We start from the raw sequence: 25,251 nt of genomic DNA on the forward strand, positions 1-25,251 counted from the left end.
AGAGAACTGAGTGGGTGTATAGGGTAGGAGGGGTAGGGTAAGAGGAATATATACCCCTCAGTTTGTATCTTAGGTGACTAAGAGCAGTACAGGTTTGTTGGGAAGACACGCTGCCTGTGGATAACCAAGTTGTAATGGTTGAGCCAGCCTGGAGATTTGGAAATACCAAGACAGGGTGTTAGGGGGCTGTGGGCTTAGAGAAGCCAGCCCCATAACTGGTGGAATAGGGGGATATGTGAAGATCCAGAACAGAGCTCCAGGGAACACCAGCATTTTGGAACAGGAAAGAAAAGGACCTCGTGGAGGAGAGGGGGTAGAGGGTAGATGATAGTAGGACCAAAGTCTGAATACCCAAGATAATACAGTGTGTGAAGAAAGAAGACCGAACGAGGCAGTGATCTGATGGGATCAGCAAGGCCCATGAGGTCTGGCCACTAGGATAATGTCAGGACACGGGAGGAGCCGTTTCAGTGGCCGGAGGCCAGCTGAGGACACGCTACAGTTTGTTGAGGAGTAAAGTGAAATAAGCAAATGAATATAACTTCAAGGAGTCTCACTGCAGGGAGGGACGTTTGTCAGCAAGGGGGTGGAACGGGGCTTTGATCACACCTGCGGTTTCAAAGAACTGCTTCTTGGCAGCTACGACTGAAGCCTTTCTCACAGGGTTCTGTGTTCACAGGTCTGGCCTCTGAACGCCTTGTCCCTGATGTCTGTCACTGCGCTATGCACAGGAGGCCCTCAGTGAGTGTGTGCTCTTGAACTGACAAATGTCAAACAGCATTATCACAGAAATAAGGTTTTTCACAGTGAACACGTAATCAGTTTGTACAGTTCTCAACACTGAATTTTGCATAAGCACGATTGCCTAATTTGACCTTTCCCTTCACCCCAAGTAACCCATTTCTAAATCACTAATCAGCCCATTACTTCTAAAGATTTTTGAAAGGAAGTTCACAGCAGCGATCACATTCTGGCAGCTTCAGAGCATTGCTCTGGCTCTCCTCCTCCTCCTCCTCCTTAGGGCAGACACTTACTACATGCTTCCTGTGACAAAAATCCTAGGGATGATTATATAATGATACCCTGGTAAATATAATTTCCTCCATTGTATAGATGGGGAAACTGACTTAGCCTAACTCATCCATGATCACAAGGCTACTGACAGAATGGGCTATGTTGGATTCTAAAAGCCACGTGCTGAATGGCTAACAGGTGGCAGGCAAGAAGCTGCGAAGGAAAAATGCACAGGAAATTTATTATTTTGGCTTATTATTTTGGAAGTACCTTGTGAGCTGCAAATTTTGAGGCTGGAGCCAATATTAGCAGTGTTTAAACCAGCAACAGTGAACCCCTAGAAAATCCACCATTTCTATTACCTGGTTAACTTTTTAAAAGATGGTTAATGGGGAAGAAATGAGTATTAGAAATTTAAAAAGAGATTTTCTAGGAATGCTGATTATAAGATTAGAAAATATTCTTTTAATTCTTCTCGATTTGCTTCATTTATATAAATTATCATCATTAATTTAAGAAGAGGAGCCTAGAGCTTTTTGAGAGCAAGTTAAGTCTTAGAATCCTGACTACTGAAGAAAAGGTGCTCCTGATGATGCGGAATGCTTCTCTTTCTTCCAGTCCTGATCTGACTTCTAAAAGCCCGGGTGGCAGCGGTTTAGCGCCGCCTTTGGCCCAGGGCGTGATCCTGGAGACGGATCGAGTCCCATGTCAGGCTCCCTGCATGGAGCCTGCTTCTCCCTCTGCCTGTGTCTCTGCCTCTCTCTCTGTGTCTCTCAAATAAATAAATAAAAGTAGATGACCTTGGCCTTCATAGTGGCCTTGTATGACAGGTTTCAGGCCAAATGTGGAAAAGAAAATTAGACAAGCTATCCAAAGAACAAGTTGTACTCATCTAGAATGCCCAGAAATTACCTTGTGGGTCCTCTAATTTTTCAGGAAAACTTTCATTGCATGATAGTTTTTCAATTGGTTTAATTATGCTTTCCTCTGAAGAGAAGGCAAGTAGAAAGAAAGATGAATAAGAAGAATGTTTTAGGAAAAGCAGAGAAAAAATGGTTAGATGATTAATGAAAAAATCAGGAAGAACCCTTAACATGAGAAACTGTTCTCACATGTGGTCACAGCTTTCATTTGATGCCAGCCAATTATATATTCCCCCTCTACTCAAAGTTGTAGTATGATCATTTAAACTCATTTGTATTTAATCAGCTGGTTCAGTGAATATTATTTTAAAACAGTGGGGAAATAATTAATTACAGTGCTGTAGTGTTTGATACCTCAGCACTATTAAATGGGTAAATTGAGTCTTTAGAGCATCTGGAAAACTCACAATATCCAGAGTGTGTTAATGTCACATCACAGTACCCCAGTAGACTACTCACTTGCTATAACAGTGATCTCACATTTTTTTGATCCAATACTTTCTATCTATATTTTTAAAGAACTGTTTACTTCTTTACACACTTTAAACTGATACATAAAATTGTTCGTCGTGTTATAGTTCATAAAGTTGTCATTTGTGGCATATTGTGATTATAGACATTTACAAATAAAACTATTACATCTCATTTCTCTCCAAAATTTTATTTTGAGTCATGTCAACTCAACTCCCAAATTTTATCCAAATATAATTTTAGGCTTAAAAGTCTTTAAATTGACCACTCAAAAGTATGTATGAATTGAAACCTTTAAAATTTTTCTTGTAACAAGTATGTTAAAATACTTTTTTTCTGGATTAGGTTAGTTATAATTACAACAATTCATTGTATATAGTTAATCAAAAAAAGATGAATACTATAAATTTCGATTACTGAACATTAAAAGGCATTTTTGGGGGAGAAATTCATCTGAGAAAGATGGCACCTTTTTTCAAGCTGTCCATGTATCCACAAATGAGTATTGCTTATTCCTAAAATCAGGTTTCAGCACTAATTCTATTCCTTTTTCTCTTTTTCCTTTTTTGGAGATGTAAGCACCGAGAAACCTTGTTCAATGTAAACAGATAGTTGGGAATGAAAAGTGTTCTCTTACAACTTAGTCACAAAAGTCTTTGAACTCTATGCAGAGTACAGACCCAGAGTCACACAGTGATTTTGAAAATGAGCTTTCATTATCTGTCAGCTAACAATTCAATTAGGTTCTCCTTCAAGTTTTTAAAGGTTAAGAACTGGAAACCACGTGACCTAAATAGGATTTCTTCCCAGTTATCAGAGTTACTCACTTTCTCCACATTGCTGCCAACAAAGAGAACTGTCTCTTTGATTGGCTCCCACAGATATTTTTATAACTTTGGGGAAACAGGAAACACACCCTAGTAAACACAATTAGTCCCTTCTTTGGTAAAGTAGGAGGACAGAGACCTGTTGCTCACGGAATTCCATTTTAGGAAGAATCCATGTGGAAGTTGAGGTCTGGCAAATGATTCCCTTAAACCATCTGTGACCAAGAACCAGTTAGAAAACATTAATGGATCCCTCAAAGGTTTCTCAGTTGGAAGAAGGCAGCTGCAATGTAATTAAAAGTAAAAATCTACAGAAGGAAAACAGTGTAAACTTATACTTCAAATGAATTTTTGCTGTACCTGCATTATTCCTTTTGAAAGCAAGTTCTGCCCCTACCGGTCCCAGTGACTTAGGAAATAACTGATTACTCCAAGTATATGAGTTTGTATCCTTTCCACCGGCTACCAAGGACACAGTCTTGGGATTTACACCTTAGGAGAACAAAATAGTCATTTCAAAGGTTAGCAGGTGATCATTAACTTGAAGGAAAAATATATGATACATTCAAAGGAAGACCAGAAATAATGTGGAAAGGGAGAATGGAAATAAATTTATGTTGCAATGCAGCAGATACTTGTTTTAACCTGGAATATTTTCAACAACCTGGAATCCTCACAGTGTATTTTATAAATATATTTTCTATAATACAGGTAATAATAATTATCAAACACTGGACATTTCTTACTAAATGTCATGTAAAAATTGAGGCGATACCCAAATTTTCTTCAAAAAGATACTGTCATTTACTTGTTTTAAGTATGTACTCTGTACCAGACCCTTGAGAAACAGTGTAGCCAGGACAACAGACACATGACCTAGAATTCAGGGGAACTGACAGTCTGGAATTAGATGAGTAACGATCTATCTGTGAAGAGTATCTGTATATAAAGTATAGTAAAATCTAAATTATTTATGATTTTCTAAAAAATCTGTGAAACGTGGAGTCAGCTTTGGACTTTGGTACTAGTGGTCAAAGGGTAGTGTTTTAATTTATCTTTAAAGAGATTTGAAAACTTCCTGACCTTGCTTTCTTTTTACTGACAATAAATTAGATGCAGCTTATGAGATGGTAAAGCCATTACACAGTCTCTAAGCCTCTGGGTCATACATGTAGTGTTTCTTTAGCTAATACTAGGAAAATCCTTGCTGAGGACTACCATTAATGCAGGAGGTTAGCAACTCTTTCTGGGTGAGATGAGCTCTTGCTTTTCAGAGTGAACTCCTTGGCAAGGTTTCACATTTATGAGACATATGATAATATCCCTTGTACTGAAGCCAGAAAAAAAGCCAGGTGGTTTTATACTGAGCCTCAAGGTTACTGGTCACCAGTTCTCTAATGAAATGCTCCTCCACGTAAATAATTTGCCTTTCTTACAGCATATAGCTCCTTATGGATTTAGGTTTCATTAGAAACCTAAAAATTGAACTATAGTAGGCAATTACCTGACAATAAAGATGTACTTACTAAAGAAGATAGCAATAACTCATATGAAAAAATCTGCACCAAAAAAATGTCCTTTACCTCCAAAGAAAGGACAAGGTAAGGGGACAAACTAAAAATCATCTTAAATGAACTGTTTTCATAAGTGTAGTTCAACAAAGAATGGGCTTGGGGTACCTGAATTATTTTGTTAATCCAGTTAGCGTTGTGATATCCCTGAATATTTTTTTAAGTAAATATATCCATTATCAAAGATCATCACTTTAATTCTTTCTAAAGATTCCAGATTTCTTGGAAAGAGACACATTCTAGCCTGGTAGGTCATTTACATATTAGTTTACAAGCTTTTACTGGGCACCTTCTAAACAGCAAACACCGTGATAGAGATAGAAATGAATATACCATCAGCCATTCCCTGTTTATATATGAGAGATTAAATCGGTTAGCAAATATTTACTGAGCACCTATCATGTGCCAGGCAGTGTGTGTGGCATTGGACAGAGTGGTGAATAAAACAGGCTAGTTTCTACCCTTTGGCTCTTACAATCTACTCCAATAGGAAGGGAGACATTAATAATAGAGGTAATCAGCCATGTGTAAATTGTTCAAAAGAATCTGGTGCTGAGGGAACAGGCAAATAACAGAAGCAACTTTCTTTCAAAGTTCCACCAGTCTTTCTTTAAAACATAGTAATTTTAGGCTGAAATGTGAATCCGATTAAGGGTCTACAGGGGGTGAGAGGTGTGTTCCTGGGAGAGGCCACATTGTAGGCCAGGGGCCCGAGCTGGGAAAGTGCTCAGAGACAGTAGTCCATGGGTGGAGAAAGAACAGGGACTGGCACAAAATGAGGCTGGAGAGGAGGGTAGGGGTCAAACCACGTAGGACTATGTGTGTCCTGTTAAATTATAAATGCAGTAGGAAAGGCAAGTATAGAAATGACCCAGGACATTGAAGACACAGTAGAGGGAGAGCCAGCCAGCGTGGCAGCATCGATGTGTGCTGAAGTCCTGGTTCTGGAGGCAGGGAGTGAGACCAGAGGGCACCTGAGAGGTGGTTTGCATTTGCATCGCACACTCTACTTGCAACTACCTTGCTATAATTAAGTACCTAAGGCTTACAGGAGATGACTGCAGTCCCATTGTAAGAAACAGAAAACAGAATCTCAAAGTCTTGCTCCAGTACATAGCCGGCCAGTAGCAGGTCAATAACTATGACTCTTGCATGTCTCTCCCGGCCAGTGTCACAGATCTGCCAATTCTTGTAGTATAATGTCATGCTGCCCTGAAAGTATATGGTACATTTCTAGAGCTCCCATGATCCTAAAGGTTGATGCTTAAAAAGACCTTTTATGATTGGCTTTATGTAAAAAAAAAAAAGGGGGGGGGCCAAAATGCTATTTTTTTTTTTTTTATTCCTGAAGATACTCAGTTACAAAAATAACTTTGGATCACAAATGTCAAGGATCACTTCTTACAGCTTCTATCCTCTGTAGTCACTAGCTCATGACAAGTGCTCAATAAATGTTTGTCCAGGTGACTGAAATGAGCTCAATTCTAGTTCCAAATTTCACCAGCTCCAGAGGGGCATCCTCAAGACAAAAAATGCCAACAAGGGAACAGGAGGGCTCAAGTTTAGATTTCATGCAATTCTAATTTCAAGTCTTTATTAAGTTTCAATCACAGCCATGCTCCTGACCCACAGTAATTTGCAGAATCTGTTAGATCTCTCTCATTAAAAAGGAAATGACCAGACCAGTCTTGGATACCCTAAAATATGTCCCAGAAAACCAAATTCGGGAGCAGAAATAGGAAAACAGGGTGCCTTGGATCCCTTTATCCTAACAAAAATTTACAGTTCCCTTTCCCACCACCAGAGGGCTCCCCTGTACAGATAAGAAAAAACCTATTTGCTACTTTTTTAAAAAAACAGGGAAAAGTATCCCCCATGAATTCCTGTTCTGGGAACTTTGCTACATCCCTGCTTCTGCAGTCAGATCAGAACTCCCTCATGGTATCAACACCACCATTCACAAGCCCACAGGTATCTAGAGAGAGATTACAAGGCAAGTATCTTTGTTGCTTTCAAAAGTGTCCCCCGTCTTTTATGGTCTTAATTCCAACTCTTCTCACTTTCCTAAGGACTTCAGCCCCTCATGCATTCCCCTCCTCTTCCTCACTAATCCATCCCTCCGTAAGCAGTCATTCCTGTCCCGGTGTAGACGAGCTCCAAAGACCCGGAATCCACCAGGGAAGCGCTCCCTGAGCCTGCTCCAGGACAGCTCCATTTCTGAGCTCCTCTTCACAGCAGAACATCTCCAAACAGGAGTCTGCCTTTTGAGTCACTAATTTCTCACTTCTCACCATTCTCCCACCACTCCAGCCTCGTTCTCCCTCACCATTACAGACTAACACCGCTGCCCAGGGTCATCAGGGACCTCTCTCACTGTCACATTTTATCAGGCATTTCTCTCCCTTCTTAAAACCACAGCAGCAAACTCATTCAGGTCAGCTCTCCCCTCCTGGCCTCTGGGAACCACCTGTGCCTGGTTTCCCCCTCATCAGCTTGGCTCCTTCCTTTCCTCTTTCTTAGCTCCTCCTCCTCCTCTACCACTGCCGTGGTGGTTCCTACTCTCAATCCCTCTGTAGATGATCCTCTTCCATCCATGGACTTAAATATTGTCTAGGAGTTGCTGAGGACTCCTCCATCTGTTCTCCTTGGCCCAGGTCCCCTCCAGCTTCCTGGCTCTTCCCTCCCACCGCCTCTCCATGCTCACATGTTTCACAAGCATCTCAAATACAACAGCCCACACACAGGACTGACCACCTGTTTCCCACCAATCCTGTTCCTCCTCAGTCTTCCCCATCCCAGAGCACGGCACCACCATCCACCTTGGATTCAAGCTCCAAACTCTCTTTTCCCTTATTTTCTACCACTATCCATCAGCACATCCATTTCTGAAATCTGTTAAGAGCCCAGCTCCCTTTAGATCATCATCATCTTTTCCCTGGAGGACTTGCAGTAGCTTCCAGCTGGCCTCCCTGCTTCTAGCCTTGTCCTGCTGCTATGCATCCTTTACACAGAGTCTTTTTAATAAAACACGTGTCGTGTGTCACTCACTCCTGAGGTGCCTTCAAAGGCCTCCATTTGGACCTGGAACAAACCCCAAATTCCTTTCCCTTGCCCTCAAGGTGCTGCTGGCTTTCTCCCTCCTTCCCCTCTCACTACTCCCCCCTCTGCAGCTCCAAATATGCAGCCTGTTGATCTACTTCTCAAGCCAGTGTCATTCCCTCTGCCTAAAACATTTTTCTCAGCTCTCCTCTTGATTGCCTTCTCTTCTCCTTCCTGGTATCAGGTCAAAGGTTAGGGGATTGAGAAGTACACCCCATAGTCCTATTCCAGGTCATTTCTCTCCTTCCACAACAGTCATCACCACTTGTGAATTTGCTTTTTCTCTCTCCACTAGAACATAAGCTGCTGGAGAGCAGGGACCTTGTGTGTCTTGTTCAGTGCTATTACATATCTCAATGCCTAGATCATTAAGTACTTGGCACATATTAAGTGCTTAATATATATTACTGAGTGAATGAATAAAATGAATGAATCAGAAAATGAATGTGTATTCTATCCATGGGTTCCACAATGTCCTCCCCTCCTTTTGCATGGAGACATGCTGCTGCTCATTCATTAAGAACCAGCTGGGTCAACTCTTCTATAAAGGCCCAAAACAAAACACTGAATCCACAGATGTCCAAATACCCAGGTTACGTATTTATTTTTAGTTCCTTCCTGGATAATCTGATGCCAATCTCTTCAATTTCCCTTGGATAGGACAGTATGTTCCTTCCTACTACTCAACAGAGAACTGTAGTCCAAAACCCTGGCTTTGCTCACCCAAAGTTTATTTCAACTTATTCAACACGTGTGGCTAAACCTGTACACCTCCTGTGCCTTCTGTTTTCTATCCCATTCACTCCTAGAACCCTTCTGTAACTTCATTTTTTCCTTTCAATTATTGATAATAGGAGTGTAATTCTTACTGGGTGATTCCTAGAGCTGAAATTTATATAGTTGATTAAAAGGTATATAGAAAAATGTTAATGCAGCAATTTCTTGCTAACAGTCCAGTTTCAACTTTGTCTCTTGTCTTCCTAACCACTCCTTCCCAAGCAAGCTCCTAGGAAGTGAAAACCATGGCTTGCTTCTGGAGACTTCCTCACATGACCCCAGTGGCCTGTTTACTACATTCAGAAAGCTGTAAAAGGCCACGCCCACAAAAGAAAAACTTCACCTCTCCCTCTTTGGACTAAAGATATATTTGTATAGATACACAGTCACTTAAAAATTGACTTTTAGACTTCACTGAATTTAAACTTTTCCTTTTAGAGTGGATTTTGAGGAGAAAATGCTACTTGCAGAAACATCATAAAATCCCTAACGTCTAGATCTTTCTCCTCCACTCCAGGTTCATATATTCAGTTGTCTTAGGTCAATGTAGACATTTGCTAGGCATCCCAAACTCAACTCCTGATTCTCTATCTCTATACCTCCTGTCCTCTCCTAATCTTCCCTTTCTCAGTTAAAGTCACCATCATCCCCCCAGTCACCAGGTCAAAAACCCAGAAGCCAACCAATTCCTTCCATTCTTTACCAGCATGCTGATCTATCAGGAAGTCCTATCTTTCTATTATTGAAATACACTGAGATTTTACCCATTTCTGTCTCCACGTTTATCACTCTGGAGCAAGCCATTACCCTCTCTATCTGGACATCTGCAATGATCTCTTGACCAGCGTCCTTGCCTCTCTTGAGTGCCTAGTATGTTCTACCCACAATGATCTTTCAAAAACATAATCTAGATCATTAAGGAAACAGTGTAAAATCTCACATTTTATGAAATGGGGTAATGGGGGTGCAGAATTATTTTAGTAAAATTTAGCACTTCCTAAAGGCATACCTTTGGTGGGAGAGAGTGGTGGTTTTTGAAGCCTGTTTTCACTTTGATTTTTGACTAGTCATTTCTTGAGCAGACTTCAGAGGCAGGAGACCTAGAAAAGTACTTGGGAACAAGTACTGACAAGGCTGAGCCAGCAAAGAGCACTGTGATTATACTTTTTATCTTACTAGTGCCCTTCCTGCAAAGATTCCAAGACACTGGAGCCTGACCTCTATTCTAGTTTGGCAGTAAACATTTTATTTTCTCTGCTTACCTGGAAGGTATCTTGATTGCTTCAAGTAGTACTGTTTAGCTGTGGAGGCAGTTGACAGTTCAGAATCAGATTTTAGGGAAATAGCAGCAGGGAAGCTCTTGTTTTCCCCTGCTGAGTGATAAGAGCCTGAGGGTACCGACTCTGGAAGCCTTGAAAGTCAACATAAGGCAGCATTACAAGGTGAGAAATGTGAAGATGACAGCTACTGTATTCCCACACCCCCTACCGGTCTTTTCAAGGGCAAGGTCACCTCACTTAACTGGTTTCCATCAGAGTCCTTTTGCTGATAGGGGACACTAAATGGCAACTTCTCCCCCAACAGATATTGGGGCGTCCATAGAATCATTTTTAGTACTAGACATTATGTGACAGAAAGCTTTATAACTGAGCAGCAAATTGCATGTGTATTAAGGTCTGTAGCTTTCCCACCACTGCTATAATTGTGGATTTACAACAGGGGGGAAGATGACATGTTGAAAGGGAGGACAATTCTAGCCACCTCCACCTGTCTACAAAAGTAATGTCTGATCAGTAAGGTTGCCCGGATCCCATCAGAGACCAACACTGACTTGGTCAGCCCTTTGAACTTCTGGCTACCCCAACCCACTCTGGGAGAGCCCTAGATGCAGGTGGGACTCTTTTGTTATAAACAGCCCCACCCATTCTGGCTTCTTTCCCTTTCCCTCAGCCCACTGCAGTCCTACCAACTGCTGAAATCCTACCCATTTTCCAAACTGCTCATTCCAAAAAGACTCTGCTCTCCTCCTCAAAGTGATCTGCCCATAAACAGAACTCTTGAGCTCCTTACAGCTCCTTCATTAGCAGAACTTAATACACACTCTGTTCTTGTGTTACACTGACTTGAAGGTTGTATTTCCACAGCTATACATTTGATGGGATGAAGACAGACTACATCCTGTCAGACCTTTGCTTAACACCATCTAGGTATTTAGCAAATGGTCTACTGGGCACACATACAAGTGTAAACATCTTGCTTTTGTTCGCTAAAAAACAAGACAACCTAATAAGTGAAAGCTTTACCCTTTAGTATTTGGTCTGTTGTATTCTTACAAAGCAACCTAGGCTGCCTGAGAAACTGAGCAGAGAATAGCAACGTGCATTCAGTTCACCAAGTACGTGAGCTCCTATTGCTCAAGAAATAGTGTGGAACAGAAGAGAGGAAGAGATCTAGATAGTTTTGAATTAGGCTTCATCTGACTTTAGGCAACCTATTTAGCCAACCTCTCAGTATTCTGTTCTACAGCTATTTTTACTAGATTATGAAGATTACAAATTAAAACTTAGGTAGGCACTTTAATAGGAGTATATTAATAATTATTATTATTATATGTTTAACTTGTATAAAGTCATTTGAAGATACTAAAAAAGGGGGGGGGAGAAATATACATTAAGAATTCATTAACATATAGTTTTCCTAAAGAATTTCAAGAGAAAAGGAATAATTGATATTGAAGAAATTTACCAATTGTTCCCTTGCCAGAATTAAGTATATGGACTACAAACTTAATTTTAACTATAGATTTTGATTCAAAATCTCCAACCTAAAACATATGATTAAATTCAGCTGGAATTAGAATGACATGGGTTTAAAAAAATAGTTTTCAAGTCATCTACATACATAGTACACCAATGCAGATGCAAAGAATTATCTTTTTTTTTTTTTTTTTTTATGATAGTTACAGAGAGAGAGAGAGGCAGAGACACAGGCAGAGGGAGAAGCAGGCTCCATGCACCGGGAGCCCGATGTGGGATTCGATCCCGGGTCTCCAGGATTGCGCCCTGGGCCAAAGGCAGGCGCCAAACCGCTGCGCCACCCAGGGATCCCCAGAATTATCTTTTTTTAAAAAAGCAAGTATGTAGCTCTTACATATCTTAAAGTTGACATTTATAATTTTTTAAATCATGGGTTACATTGTTTTATTTCTTGTTTCTTAATAGTCAATAGAAAACAGTAAATAATTTACAAGATGAAATATGAAGATTAACTATAATTGGGAGTATTTCATGGTATGACTTGATAAATTAAGTTTTAACTACTTTATTCCAGAAAACAGTGAATCTTCAAGAAATTATGTACAATGTATATTCCTGGGTTTTGAAAAAAAAAATCAGTTTCACAGAACTTTCTAGTACATTTAAAAGAATAAGCATCATTAGGCTCTGGTGCTTTGGGGATTTTGAATCCCCATGCTTTCCAACACAGGCTAAGATACCCCCTTTGTAATGGGAGGTTTCCTTTCCCCTAAGAGAAATATGTATAGGACAACAAAGCCTTCTGAGCCAGGGGTGGCAATCTTCTGACTTTTCTTGTTTAGCATCTCAAAGGTTGTTGAGCCTTTATGCCACTCCAGATTTGAAAATGCTGAGAGGTGTGACTCCGCATAAAGTGGGAGGAGGATTAAGCACGTTTATTCTCAAGTTCATATACTTAAGGAGGAACTCTGGAACTTGAGGATCTGGAAACCTATTGACTAAGAATTAGCCAAGCATAGGTCCTAACAGAATCTTCCATGTACCTTCAGAGACATGTGTGCTCCAAAGTAAATGCCAGATAGCTATTAGATAAAATTCCCTGCCTCCTGCTAATATTTTTCTCCCTCTTCTTCTGTTCCAAAGAGGAAAAAAAGATAATATTTTCTCAAACTTTTGTTCATAAAATTTAATCCACCCTTACTTCAAAGTTAACTGCACTAATGATGACTTATCTTAGAAAAGAGACTGCTGGAGATGTTAAAACTTCCAGAAAAAGTTTAGGAAATGATCAAAGACGTGTAGAATACATGCAAACAAATTAGTGAATCTGAACACCATCAGAGGAAACTATCACCTCTGTAGATTATGCTTTGCTTTTCTTCAAATAGGCATGTGGATTTCAAATGGGAATAATGGTGATCATAATTCACTAGAATACTAAAAACTTAACAAGAACCCTTCTCCCCACACGCCCACAACACTTAGCCATTAATACTGAGATTCATTACTGTGAGAAGTCAAGATTCTTACTTTCCCAGAAGTATGTGCAGAGATTTGGAGCATGTAGAAGAAAACAATATTAGGCTACTTACTGTCTTTTAACATTGACTTATATCTAATGAATAATATAAAGCTGATGCATGATAAAAATATATTTTCCTAGAATGTGAAATCTTACCGAAATGGAGAATCTTTTTTCCTCTTTTCTTTAAATACACCCATGCTTGGCTTCTTGGAATGGGAGGCTCCAAGATCACAGTCCTCAAACTCTTCCCAGCTATCTCCAGACTTGAACACAGTCTGACCCCAACGTCTCCTAGCACTTTTATGACCCAGTGCGCCATTTGGCTTCTGTGGTGGAAAATCAGTCATCATCATCTGTAATCATTTGCTGAATGCCTTTTATGCCCAAGCTATTCTATTTGATACTACGAGTACCCATTCTCAAGGAGTCTTCCCTAAAGGTAAGAAGATACATATTACATATTGAAAAGTCTTAACAAAAACAGGTAGCACATGCTAAAAATATGATAGGAGTTCAGAGGGAGGAGAGATCTCTGGTTTTAGGGTGGGGCGAGACTTGAATACTTAGGATCAGAATTGACACCTCACTAATACATAATTTGGAAAACTTTCATGTGTGACTGTCTCTCTTTGGGCAAGTGACTTAACTTCTCAAAGCCTTGGTTTCTTCCTCCTCAAATGGAGATATGCAGTATTTCTCTAATTAGTGTTTCTGAATTTAATAGTAAAATACACTGAAAGTCCTTAGGATAGGGCCTAACACATAACAAGAGTTACTAAGGTTAGGGGGTATGGTTGTTATTACTATTGTTGTTTCAGAGTTTGAAAGAGGAAATATATGCAGTATGACTTTTTTAATAGAAGAATGCCAGGGGCACCTAGGTGGCCAGTCAGTTAATGTCCAACTCATGATCTCAACTCAGGTCTTGATCTCAGGGTTGTGAGTTTGAGCCCCATTTTGGGCTCCACGCTGTGCATGAGCCTACTTGAAAAAAAAAAAAAAAGTGCCAGAGTCTGAAGGCCTTTCAGTGTCTGCCTAACGAGCTGCAGCTCTCCTATGGGTAGTGAAGAACACTGGATGTCTTTGAGCTAAGAAGTGGTGAATTAAAGGCAGCCTTCTGGAAGGTGGGACTCTTCAAATAGGAGGCCTTTGCAGTTATACTGGCATGCAGTGGCAAGTGCAACAGATTCCTAGTGGCTGGAATGCTCAGGAAAGAACACATTTGCTCTTAACAAGGAATAAAAGGCCTGGACTTTGCATCTACTTAAACAGAGGTCAGAGGAGAGTGTGGTACACATTGCTGGGCACCCACTCAGTACCTATTCTTCCTGTCTTCCTAATAGATTTTGTTCAGTGCAGCAATATGCTTACTTAAAATACCTGAAATCCCAGCCTCCTTCACAGCTATGTGTAGCCATGTGACACGATCTAGCCAATGAATTGTCAGTATAAGTCTACCAGAGGGACTTCCAGGAGGGATATTTCTAGACTCCCACAGCAGGCCAGGGGCTTTTGCTCTTCCCTCTTCTGGAATGCCGAAGCAACACCAAAGGAGCAGCAGCCATCTTGTGGCCACAGGAATGAGAGCTGCCTGCTAAGTGTGGTAGAACAGGAAGCCAGAGGCAGTCTGGTTCCTTCTACAGTCTGCACCAGTTCTGGTTTGGCCCACCACTTGACTTCTTGTTATGTGAGAAAATAAGCCATTATTGTTTGAGACTCAGTGGCCAGATTTCTGTCATAAGTCACTGAATGGAATCCTGATGGATGCAGAAAAGGAAGGGCAGGGATGACCTTAAAAGTTTCAGCCTGTTTATTTCAGGATGGTGGCTCTGTTAACAAAAATAAGGAATGAGGAAGATGACCTGGCTTGGACCAGTGTTTAGTTTTGTTTTTTTACAGACAGTGGTTTTTTTGTTTAGGGTTTTATTTATTTCTTAATCATAGTTTCCACGTTCTCTGTTTCCAGGATTCTTACAGAACTGAAGTATTAGTTGAAAAATTTTTAAAAAGATTTTTATTTATTTATTCATGAGAGACACACAGAGAGAGAGGCAGAGACACAGGCAGAGGGAGAAGCAGGCTCCATGCAGGGAGCCCGAAGCAGGACTCAATCCCAGATCCAGGGATCATGCCCTGAGCCGAAGGCAGAGGTTCAACCACTGAACCACCCAGGCATCCCACAGACAGTGGTTTTATTCAAATTTATCTGGGACAGTTTGGGGGCATGTAAACTGAAAAATCCAAAAGGCAACTGAAAAACCAGGGATTTTGGGAGCAAGGTCAGCAAATACAGCTATGTTTGGGGCAAGAAGATATTTAAGGAATGGATATGCTATTGCTTGGTGCCCATGGCACCTTAGTGATGGCAGATGACAGAGAAATGGTGTTTGCGGGAGAATGAACTCTAGACTAAGGAGACTAAGGTCCCAGATAAGCAGAGTTAATCAAAGGTTATAGAGTTTCAGCCTCTCATTTTGGTTGAATTATTTTTTTAGGGTGCTGATGCTGAATGCTGCTGATCAATGTCAGTAATATCAAATAGTCTTATATGTCTCAGAAGACTGGAAAGGGGCAAATATACTTTTTATCAAGATTTTTTGCAAAAATCCACCTTAATATGTTTGGGACAGGATGAAGGCAAAGATTCTAAAATCAGTTTTACAGGTAAAGTTTTTGAGCACATAGGGAAAAATCTGCGTAGGTTGTACAGGCCATCATTTTTTTTTTATTTTTATAAAAAGCAAACAATGAATACATTTAGTTCATGTGGCCATTAATAAAGTAGATGACAGGGTGTTTGATGCTGTCAGTGAAGTGACAAAAGGACAACAAAGGTGGATCAGCGCTGTTACGGACTCTGTTTATTTCCCCCAAAAATTTATATGTTAAAATTTGTTATGTCCCCCACCCTGCAATTTATACCCCAAGTCTAGAGAGCTTGCTCCCTCTCTCTGCCAGGTGAGGACAAAGTGAGAAGGCATCAAATTGGCTCACATTCTGATCTTGGACTTCCCAGCATCTAGAGAATAAATTTCTGGCTTAAAGCCACTGAGTCTATGGTATTTTGGTATAGCAGCCCAAGCACTGAAGTATATTGTTCAGTTGTCCGTCCAAGAGTACTGCAGACCAGTGTCAATCTAGGAGTCCCTAGTGGCCTGCCCAAGGGCTCACTGCCATTCTGTTCATCATGAAGGTACAGGAGAAAAAGGCAAATGAACAATTACACCAATGCACAGCTGCTGACGTGCTAGGCAGGATGGTTAAACTGACAAGACAGAAATACTTTAGAAATCTGAGAGGTAAAAGTAAAGTCTTACAATTTTTGGAATCCTACAGATCAAATACACAACACCAAAGAAGTAAAGACTATGTGACTTACCAGAAGCACTTGTTATGTGAGAAAATAGCCTTAGGAATTTTAGTTGACAGAATGTTCAGTCCCATCTCTGGAACCTATTACCTATCTAAAAGTTTAGGGCTAGGATACTGGGTACTTTAACTTAGTGAATGCATACAAGGCCTTCACATCATACATGGCGCTTAGCAGATACTCAATAAATATTAATTTCTTTTCTTTTCCTCTCAGTATAAGTTAACATTTGATGTGCCTTCCAAGAAAACAAAAAACAAAACAACAACAAAAATAAACAAAAATAAAAATGTAGTCTTTGGCAGCATGAGTGCACATATAGTTTTATAAACCATATAAACCACCGTTTATACTCCCTGCTCGTGGTTTGCCTCTAGTTCTGGCAGCCTCATTCTAAATGGGAAGCAGGATGGTGAGGGGACTCAAGGCTCTTTCCTACACAGGAACCAAGGATTACTCAGTCACATGAGATAATGTCATGTGTGGAGCACTCAAGGGAACTGGGGATGTTCTTCCTAGAGAAAAGGACAGGTAATATAAGGGCTATTTTCAAATATCTGAATGGCTGCCTTTCTCAAAGAGTGATCAACTTTTATTAAAAGCTACAGAAAATCAGAATTTAGCTCAGTATAAGGAAGAATTTCAGTATAGTCAGAAATGTCCCAAAGAGGGGGTCCTGGGTGGTGCAACTGGTTAAGCATCCAACTTTCAGTGTCGGCTTAGGTCATGATCTCAGGGTCATGCGATCAAGCCCCACGTTGGGCTCCCTGACCAGTGGGGGGCCTCCTTTCCCTTTGTCACTTGCCCTGCTTGTGCTCTCTCATGCTCTCTCAAATAAATAAATAAAATCTCTCTATATATATATATAAAGAAATGCCCCTAGATGATACAGACTCCTAGATGTAGTGTGGACAATTATTCATTCATTTGTTCAACAGATAAAGTGAGAATTCAACCACATGCCAGATAACATTCTGGCTTCAGGGCCTGGACTGATAAAGAAAACAATACCCCTGACCTTATAGAGCCTACATCCTACAGGAAGAACCAGATAATAAATAATACATATGAGAACCAGGTAATTAATAGTGTGTTAGAATATGATTAGTGCTATTGGGAGCAGGGCTTGCTTTTATTGGGATGGCAGGAATGGATAAGGAATTAGTATTCTTTGAGATCTCTCAGTCCTAAAATGCCCACGATGTAGATGCATTTGGGTGTAAACATCTTGAGGAGATGGCTAATACAGCTCCTGAGGAACCCCCTGAACTGAACAAAAGAAGTATGAAGAGCAAGTCTTATACTATGCCTAATACCAATTCTGTTCATGTTCTTTAGTATTTAAAAATAGTATAACATTACTGTTAAGATTTAGGATCGGCTCTTTGGAGTCTCAGGTTCTATTAAATTCTTTGAGTTCTTTTGTGTCTAAGTAATATTCAAGTCTGTAGCATGCAAACTTTATCACATTCATTTTGGCTGTTCTTCTTTTATAAGTCATAGTAGAATTTTAGGTTATCTCATGCTAAGCTCCTGCCAGAGGAAGCAGGGCCCTTAACATAAATAATCTTTTATATCTTCCCCAACATTTTTAGGAATGCCTAGAAAATAAAATCCTAACTGAACCAACTGTTGCATCTACGGTGTCATTATGGGCTACTTACGGTTGGCATGGTTTTGACGATACTTGGAAATAGTGTTTGTGGCCGTTTCTGTTGACCCGGCTGCTTTGGCGCTGGCTGGACGCTCATGTTCTGCGGTGGCTGGATGGACTGCAGTGGCTGGTGGCTGTTTTTGGGTTGGGGCTGTCTGACAGTCTGATCATTTATGTCCGGCAGAGGCTTAGATTCTAGATCAACTAAAGATGGCTTTGATTCTAGTGGCTGCACCTGCTTATTTAAAGATTGTTTCAATTCTGGATGATGTGAGGAAGGGCCTAATACTTGACCAACTTGAAAATATTGGTGTTTCAGTGCCTACAAAAGCATGGAAATAAGAAATGGAAACAGTTTCATTTTAATTCATTACAAAGAAATTACTGACTAGAAGCGGGCTTGGCATATAGCACTAGCCTAAATAAGCTTCAAAGACTTGAAAAACATAACCTTATGTAGGTTTTCCCCTTATGCGGTACCTTCAAAAAGATAACCAGGAAATAATGATTTAGGAAATAAATTTAATTTAAAAAACAAAGTACAACACAGTAGGAAGAATGTAGAACTCATGTATAGCATCTAGGCAAAGCAACTATTGTATTTAAAAATTCTGTATGAAAACAAAATCTAGCTTTTAGACATTGGCTAAATTTGATGTGACTAATTCAAACTAAAATGCTAGATATTGATCATGGTTTAGAATCCATCCAAAGGCATTAGGAAATGAGTTAAGAAAACCTTTTATACAGGGGCACCTGGGTGGCTCAGTGAGTTAAGCGTCTGCCTTTGGCTCAGGTCATGGTCCAGGGTCCTGGGATTGAGCCCCACATTGGGCTCCATGTTCAGTAGGGAGACTGCTTTACCCTCTCCCTCTGCCCCCCACCCCCCACCCCGACTTGTGCTCTCTCGAGTGCTCTCTCTCTCAAATGAATAAACAAAAATCTTAAAAAAAAAAAAAAACCTTCTATGTAGTAGTTCATTTTAAACAATTAACTGTAACATTATAGAAAATTCAGGGCTACTCTTAGCCTAAGGACAGCTACATACCTACCAGCAATAAAAAAAAAAAAATTCTAAAACAGGATATTACAAATGCAGATGTGTTAGAGCTTACTATAGCAATATACCAGCAAAGAGAAGATATTTATGGGAAGAAAATATAAAAATAATTTAAAAATGATCACTGAGTTTTAACTAGATCAACCAGTTGCTGCTACTTGCATGGAAGTTGGGGTAGAGGAGGGGGGACAGCCCCTGATGACTGTCTGGTGACATCATCTACAGTAGTGGTTCTCAAGTGGGATCGATCTGTCCCCTCTGGAGACATTTTTTTATTGTTACAATGTGGGGGTAGGAGGTGTTGCTGCTAGGGATGCTGCTAAACATCCTACAATAACGGGATGGCCCTCACAACAAAGAATGACCTGATCTGAATGTCACGAGTGCTAAGGTTGATGAAAATTGATCTAGAGAATGTCTGACAATGTCTGTGCAGCTCAGCTGTGGATATGATCCCCTTACCATAATCCTATGTCTGGATTAAGGAGGAAAGCTCCCAGTTCTGCTGTTCGTGTTTGTGTGTATGGGGTGGGGGGTGGGGGGTGATGAAGGGAGGGCACCTGAAGGCAGCGAAGCCCTATTACCCTTCATGTTCTGCCCTAAGGTGGTACTCACCTCTGTGTGAGCACAGTCTTGATCCACAGTTAACTTCCCAGGTCTCCAAGGGCAGTTTTTGGAGGGACAGAGTAGCTCTGGATCCTATAACTTTCCCTCTCCCTAACTAGGTTTCCTGCTTCCACTAAAAAGCAGGGCTGTGAAATAGTGGACATGAAAGAGGTTCAGGGAAGGGAGGTCTATTTCGGCAGAGGTAGGAAGAGTTTTTATTCTGAGATGTCCCCTACCACAACTGATGACTGTGTTAATTATGCTGACATTGCTAAGTGGAGCTCCACAAATACAGGCAATTTAAATACATCAGTACCTGACTCACAGAAAGCACTCAGATTCTTAATTAAGTCATATTAATTAGTATGTCAATACTCCTAAATTAAAAATGTACTATACTTTGTAGCTAGAACCTTTATAAATGTGGTTCGCAATTTCAAGGCTTTATCTGTAACAATTTTTCCTCTTTGAGATATCAGCTGCTGTCTTCCAAGATGAGGTGAGTCTTTAAGAAAGAATTTATTTTTTTCCTGTTTATTCAGGGAATATTTGATCATTGCATAGAATAAGGATGTATGGAAAGGTCTCAAGAAGAAATTACAATAACCCCAGAGCCAACATCAGGAGAAAACTACTGCTCACATTTTGATGCTTTTGCTTTTTAGTACTTCTAGACATGTAATATATATACATATATATTTTTTAATAAAATCATAGGAGTAATATTCTGGCCTACTTTTAAATGTAGCACTTGAGCTTGAGAATTCTCGAAAATGGTTATTTTAAAAATTCCATTTTTAATTGGGGCAAAGTAGTCTATATTAAGGATGTATATTCTTTAAATGTTCATGTCTCCAATGGGAAGTTTTTAAGCTTTGAACATTTATGAGTATAAATCCTTATCCAACTGATTGTTTTCAATGCTCTTGGTATACTACATTCCAAAACTATTTTCCATTACTTAGGTAAACAGCCTTTCAGCTGTTTTCTTTTGGTGATGGTGATTTTTTTTTTATTTTGCATTTTACCAAAATGAACAAAGGCTGCATATTAAAACAATATTTTTGGTAACTTTTATTTCTTTTTCTGTGATTTTTCTTAATGTCTCATGCCCACTTTTCTTTTTTAGGTAAGAGTTAAAGACTTGTATTATATTTTTATTACAAAAGTTAGCAAATTCTTAGAAACATTAGAAAATACACTGTCACATTCGTTAAAAAGAATTATTGCTGTTTGTCTTCCAACCTTAAGATTTTATAAGAGAAAGATTTTAATTTTTATGTGAATGAACTGATGGTCACCAGAGCAGGGTGTGTGTGGGGGAAATAGGGGAAACAGGTGATGGAGACTGAGAAGGGCACTTATCATGATGAAAAAAAAAATCCTGAGTTTTTTCTTTGTAGTCTCTTCTGTTACTTTTACACTCATCTATTTCTTGGCTCGCAATTAAATACTTACCTATACTTTCTTTAGTTCTTAATAGTTTAGTTCATCCTTCTTATTACTTAAACCTTCTGTGATTTACTTGAAAAGTATGGTAAGAAATAACCTAAATTTACATTTTCCTGATAATTAGCTAATTGTGCCAGTGACAGTCCTCCTCCTTATTGCCCCCCCCCCCCCGCCCCCCGCCAATTCACCTGCTGCTGACTTACAGCTTCTGCAAATTGGAGCTGTAGATTCTTAGGCTAGTACCATCACTGTTGCAATCCTGTCACTTTAAGATTATTGTAATATTTGATAGGGCAAGCTGTCTGCCCCAACCACTGTCCTCTACTGACCTATTCTTGTTCAGACCTGTCTTGACAATTCTTTCACCCATTTGTTCTTTCACTTCACCTTCAGAAAACACTTCTCAAGTTAAAGTTTTAAAAAGCCAAATAATTTTTTGGTGGTTTTAATACTGAATTTGTATATAGATAACTATAAGAATACAAGAAAGCTTATTGTGACTTTTTCAATCTAAGCCCTTTGCAAAGACAACCATAGCACTTTGAAACTATGAGACTAGAGTTTCTGGAGAGCTCTAAGGGCTGGTCACGAAGGAGCCAGGCAAGGGTGCCACCTACTGTCCTCAGTCCTATGGAGACTTGATACTGTTGTGTAGAGTGAACAAGAACTCCCCTCTAAATCATAGGAGAGCTTAGAAAGTCTCCTATGTTGCACAACTGAAGAGATGCCTTTTTACTACCAGTGACAAATTTCTTCCTTATTAGCCATCATATGCCTGTATTTTTATCATTAGAAAAATTAATTCCTTTCAGCCTTACCCCATTTGAACCACAAGAAAACCACTGGAGTGGCTGTATTCTCAATTCTCCCAGGGATGTTATAGATTAGAGATTCATTCATTACACATTGGATGCCTCACACTTTCAGGCTTACTTACAGATTGGTAAAACCCTGGTTGAGAACAGATTTGCTTTGTAAACAAAAGTATTCCTGGTATTACAAAAATTTCAAAAGAAAGAAAAAAGAGAAAAAGGAAAACACTGTATCAGGAGGATTTATCTTACCTGGCTTGCTGTTGGCCGCTTCTTTGGATCCCAATTCAACATTTCAGTCATAAGTTGAATAGCTTCATTACTGGCATTGGGAATAAGAGTTTTTAAGTTTATAGGAACACACTGCGGAAAACGGAAGTTCATAGAGGATGCAAGCTGGTACCCTTCTGGCCAGTCACTCTGTTTAAGGAATATATAAGTGGTGGGACAGGAGAGCAAAAAGAAAATAGTTTTTAGTAATTAATTTTAAAACATAGTAATAATATAAAAACCACTGTTGAAAATTTTAATGCTGATTCATATAAACAGAGAATAAAATACCAGACCACATATACAATTCAGTGCTACAAATAGTATATAAAGAATATTGAACTGAGAGATAGGAAAATGTTAGAAAGCACTTTTATAAATTCCAAAATATTCTTGTCTGGTTTTTGGATCTTGAAGACGATACCCAGGTGACTTTGAGTAAACAGGCACAAGTGGTATACAAAGCAGCTGATAATTACAAAGACCCTCATTATATTATACATTGCATCCAGTGTTTAAAACTCCACATAGTTAGGAAGTAACAAATTACATAAAGCTTTAATAACTATGTTTACTTGTCTGGTTTTAAGTCCAAGGCACATACTAACATAATTAGGATGTAATTATATATACTATTGAGTACGTATCAGAAAGTAAGGTCTGGATGAATGCAGTAGTTAATTGAAAAGTACTCAGTTCAAGAAATCAAGTATCTATGACAGAGGTATATAAAAAGAAACAAGGAAAGGTCAAGAGGAAATTGTCCAGGACACCTGGGATTCAAAAGTTGATGCCAGTGAAGATTCACAGAGCAAGTGGGAAAGAGTCTAAGCCAGGATGTCTACATAATCATCAGCTGGTCATCAACCCAAAGTTAAATATATAGAATTCTAAATATAGAGAATATATCTGTAAGTTCTTAATTAAAGGCAAGAACCCTTTTTTCTTCAGTCTTATGGGGATTCTTGGCTTCTGATCCCACCCAATTTTTAAAAAAGGATAAGAAAAATAACCATTAAAGCATAAGCCTATTTGAAAATTAAAATATCAGATAGCTAGGTAAAAGTTATAAATAATCGAAAGTTATAACTTAAGGACAAGAGTACTCACTTTTTTGGGAGTCCCTAAAACTTGGCAAATCTTAAAGATTTCATCAACCTCACTTGTCCCTGGGAAAAGTGGTCTTAATGTATATAGTTCAGCCATTATACTCCCAACAGCCCATACATCAATGGGAGAGCTATAAACCGAAGATCTTAATAAAACTTCAGGGGCACGATACCTATGAAAATAGAAAACAAAACAGGCCATTTTGATTATAGTTGGAAGGATGGAGTGGCAGTAGGGTTTGGGCATGTATTTCAATCAAGGAACCGGTATTAAGTGTCTTCTATGTGTCTGGTATTTGTACAACGTGTTGGGTGTTGGGGTTCAGTTGGACATAACACATTTTCCCTGACCACAGAGAGACAGTTGGTGGAGCTGGAGACAAATATAAATGAAATGTCCAAGTGGCCTAAGATAGGAACTCAAATGAATAAATATGGAAATAAGTACTATAAGACAGCGTTGGGGGAGAGCTCTGAATGGAAGATATATTCTGATTGAGAACAGTTGTATTAATTTTACAAAGCATTATATTCATGATATATTTATATGAAGGATAGAAAACAAAAGATTAACAAAGAAGATCCCTAAGCAGTGGGGTTTTATTATTATTATTATTCATCAGTTTCAAAGTGCTGATTCCTTCAGTGGACTATGTTCCCCCAACTGACTGTATCTTTAATGGAGAAAAATATCCTATTAGAGCAAAGGTACCTGGTGGAAAATATTCTCAATTCTAACTTTTTTTTCACATTTAAATGTATAGATTTTTCAGCCCAAATATTTGTCTTTTTGCTTCTATTCTGAGTACCTTTCTTTGACAGATTTATTGAGATGTAATTTGAATAAAATTCAACTTATCCATTTAAAAGTGTATGACTCCAGGGCTTTAAGTGGAGTGTGTAATCCACTGTCACAATCAATTTTGAGCATTTTCACTGCCCCAAAGGAAACCTCACACCTCCCCAATACCCCTGTATCCCCAGCACTGGTCAACATTCTGTCTCTATATATTTGCCTATTGTGTGTACTTCATACCAGTGAACAATACACCATCCAGTCCTTGTGGACTGCCTTCTTTCCTTCAACATGTTTTCAAAGTTCATCCATCCATATTGTAGCATGTATCATACTTCATTCTTTTTACTGCTGAATACTGTCTTGCTGTATGGCTCTAGCACATACTATTTCTCCATTCATCAGTGGACGGGCATTTGGGTTGTTTCCAATTTGGGGCTGTTCTAAGTAATATTGTTCTGAACATTCATATGTAAATTTTTGTGTGGATGTGTGTTTTCCTTTCTCTGGGGTATATAGATCAAGGTGTGGAATTGCCGGATCCCATGGTAACTATATGTTTAACCACTGAGGAACTGTTATTTTGCACCATTTTACATTCACACCAATGACGTATGATGGATTCAGTTTCTCCGTGGCTTTGTCAATAGTCATTACTATGTTTTGATATTTTTACTAGATGAAATTGTTTTGAATGTCTTGCTAAGTTTAGATGGTAAAAACGAGTCTTCTCAATTTCATTCCATTTCAGTATAGAATCTAAATTTACCCAGTTGAAAATAGATACTCAATGGAACTGTGCTTCCCCTCAAAAGCTACACAGTATTCCCTTTCTCTGTTAGTGCTGACATCATCCTTCCAGTTACTCAAGAAACAAAACAAAACAAAACCCCCTAGAATCTTTGGCTTCTTATTTTATACCCTACATCTGATTCATCAGGAAATCATGGTTGCTCTACTTTAAAAATAGCACCTCCATGGCCAGCAGATCCAAGTCACTGTCATTTCCTGCCAGAATTACTGTAACAGCCTCCTACCTGGTCTCCCTGCTTCTTTCCTTGCTCTTCTAAAATCTATTTTTAATATAGCCTGGAGAGTAATACTTATAAGACATGTCAGATCACATGGCACCTCTTCTCAGCATCCTCCAGGGGGCTCC

General features: G+C 39.4%; 1 protein-coding gene across 7 annotated transcripts in view; it reads right to left on the minus strand.

Annotated features, from left to right (window-relative positions):
* Window positions 1–25,251, minus strand: part of MAK (male germ cell associated kinase) — a 56,866-nt gene that overhangs the window by 6,238 nt on the left and 25,377 nt on the right. For 5 of the 7 annotated variants that reach the window (XR_005384322.1, XM_038584159.1, XM_038584158.1 and 2 more), the window contains exons 7-13: window positions 23,298–23,469; window positions 22,170–22,337; window positions 17,998–18,309; window positions 13,117–13,289; window positions 9,945–10,093; window positions 3,596–3,727; window positions 1,927–2,001 (exon numbers count right to left, since the gene is read on the minus strand). Coding sequence is in view for 6 of the 7 variants with exons in the window: in XM_038584159.1 (XP_038440087.1) it covers window positions 1,927–2,001; window positions 3,596–3,727; window positions 9,945–10,093; window positions 13,117–13,289; window positions 17,998–18,309; window positions 22,170–22,337; window positions 23,298–23,469 (1,181 nt within the window). In the remaining variant the exon portion in view is untranslated. The remainder of the gene's footprint in view (window positions 1–1,926; window positions 2,002–3,595; window positions 3,728–9,944; window positions 10,094–13,116; window positions 13,290–17,997; window positions 18,310–22,169; window positions 22,338–23,297; window positions 23,470–25,251) is intronic. The other 2 variants (XM_038584163.1, XM_038584162.1) reach the window with 1 other exon arrangement.

Source organism: Canis lupus, chromosome 35 (assembly GCF_011100685.1).
Source record: "Canis lupus familiaris isolate Mischka breed German Shepherd chromosome 35, alternate assembly UU_Cfam_GSD_1.0, whole genome shotgun sequence".
Lineage (NCBI taxonomy): Eukaryota > Metazoa > Chordata > Mammalia > Carnivora > Canidae > Canis > Canis lupus.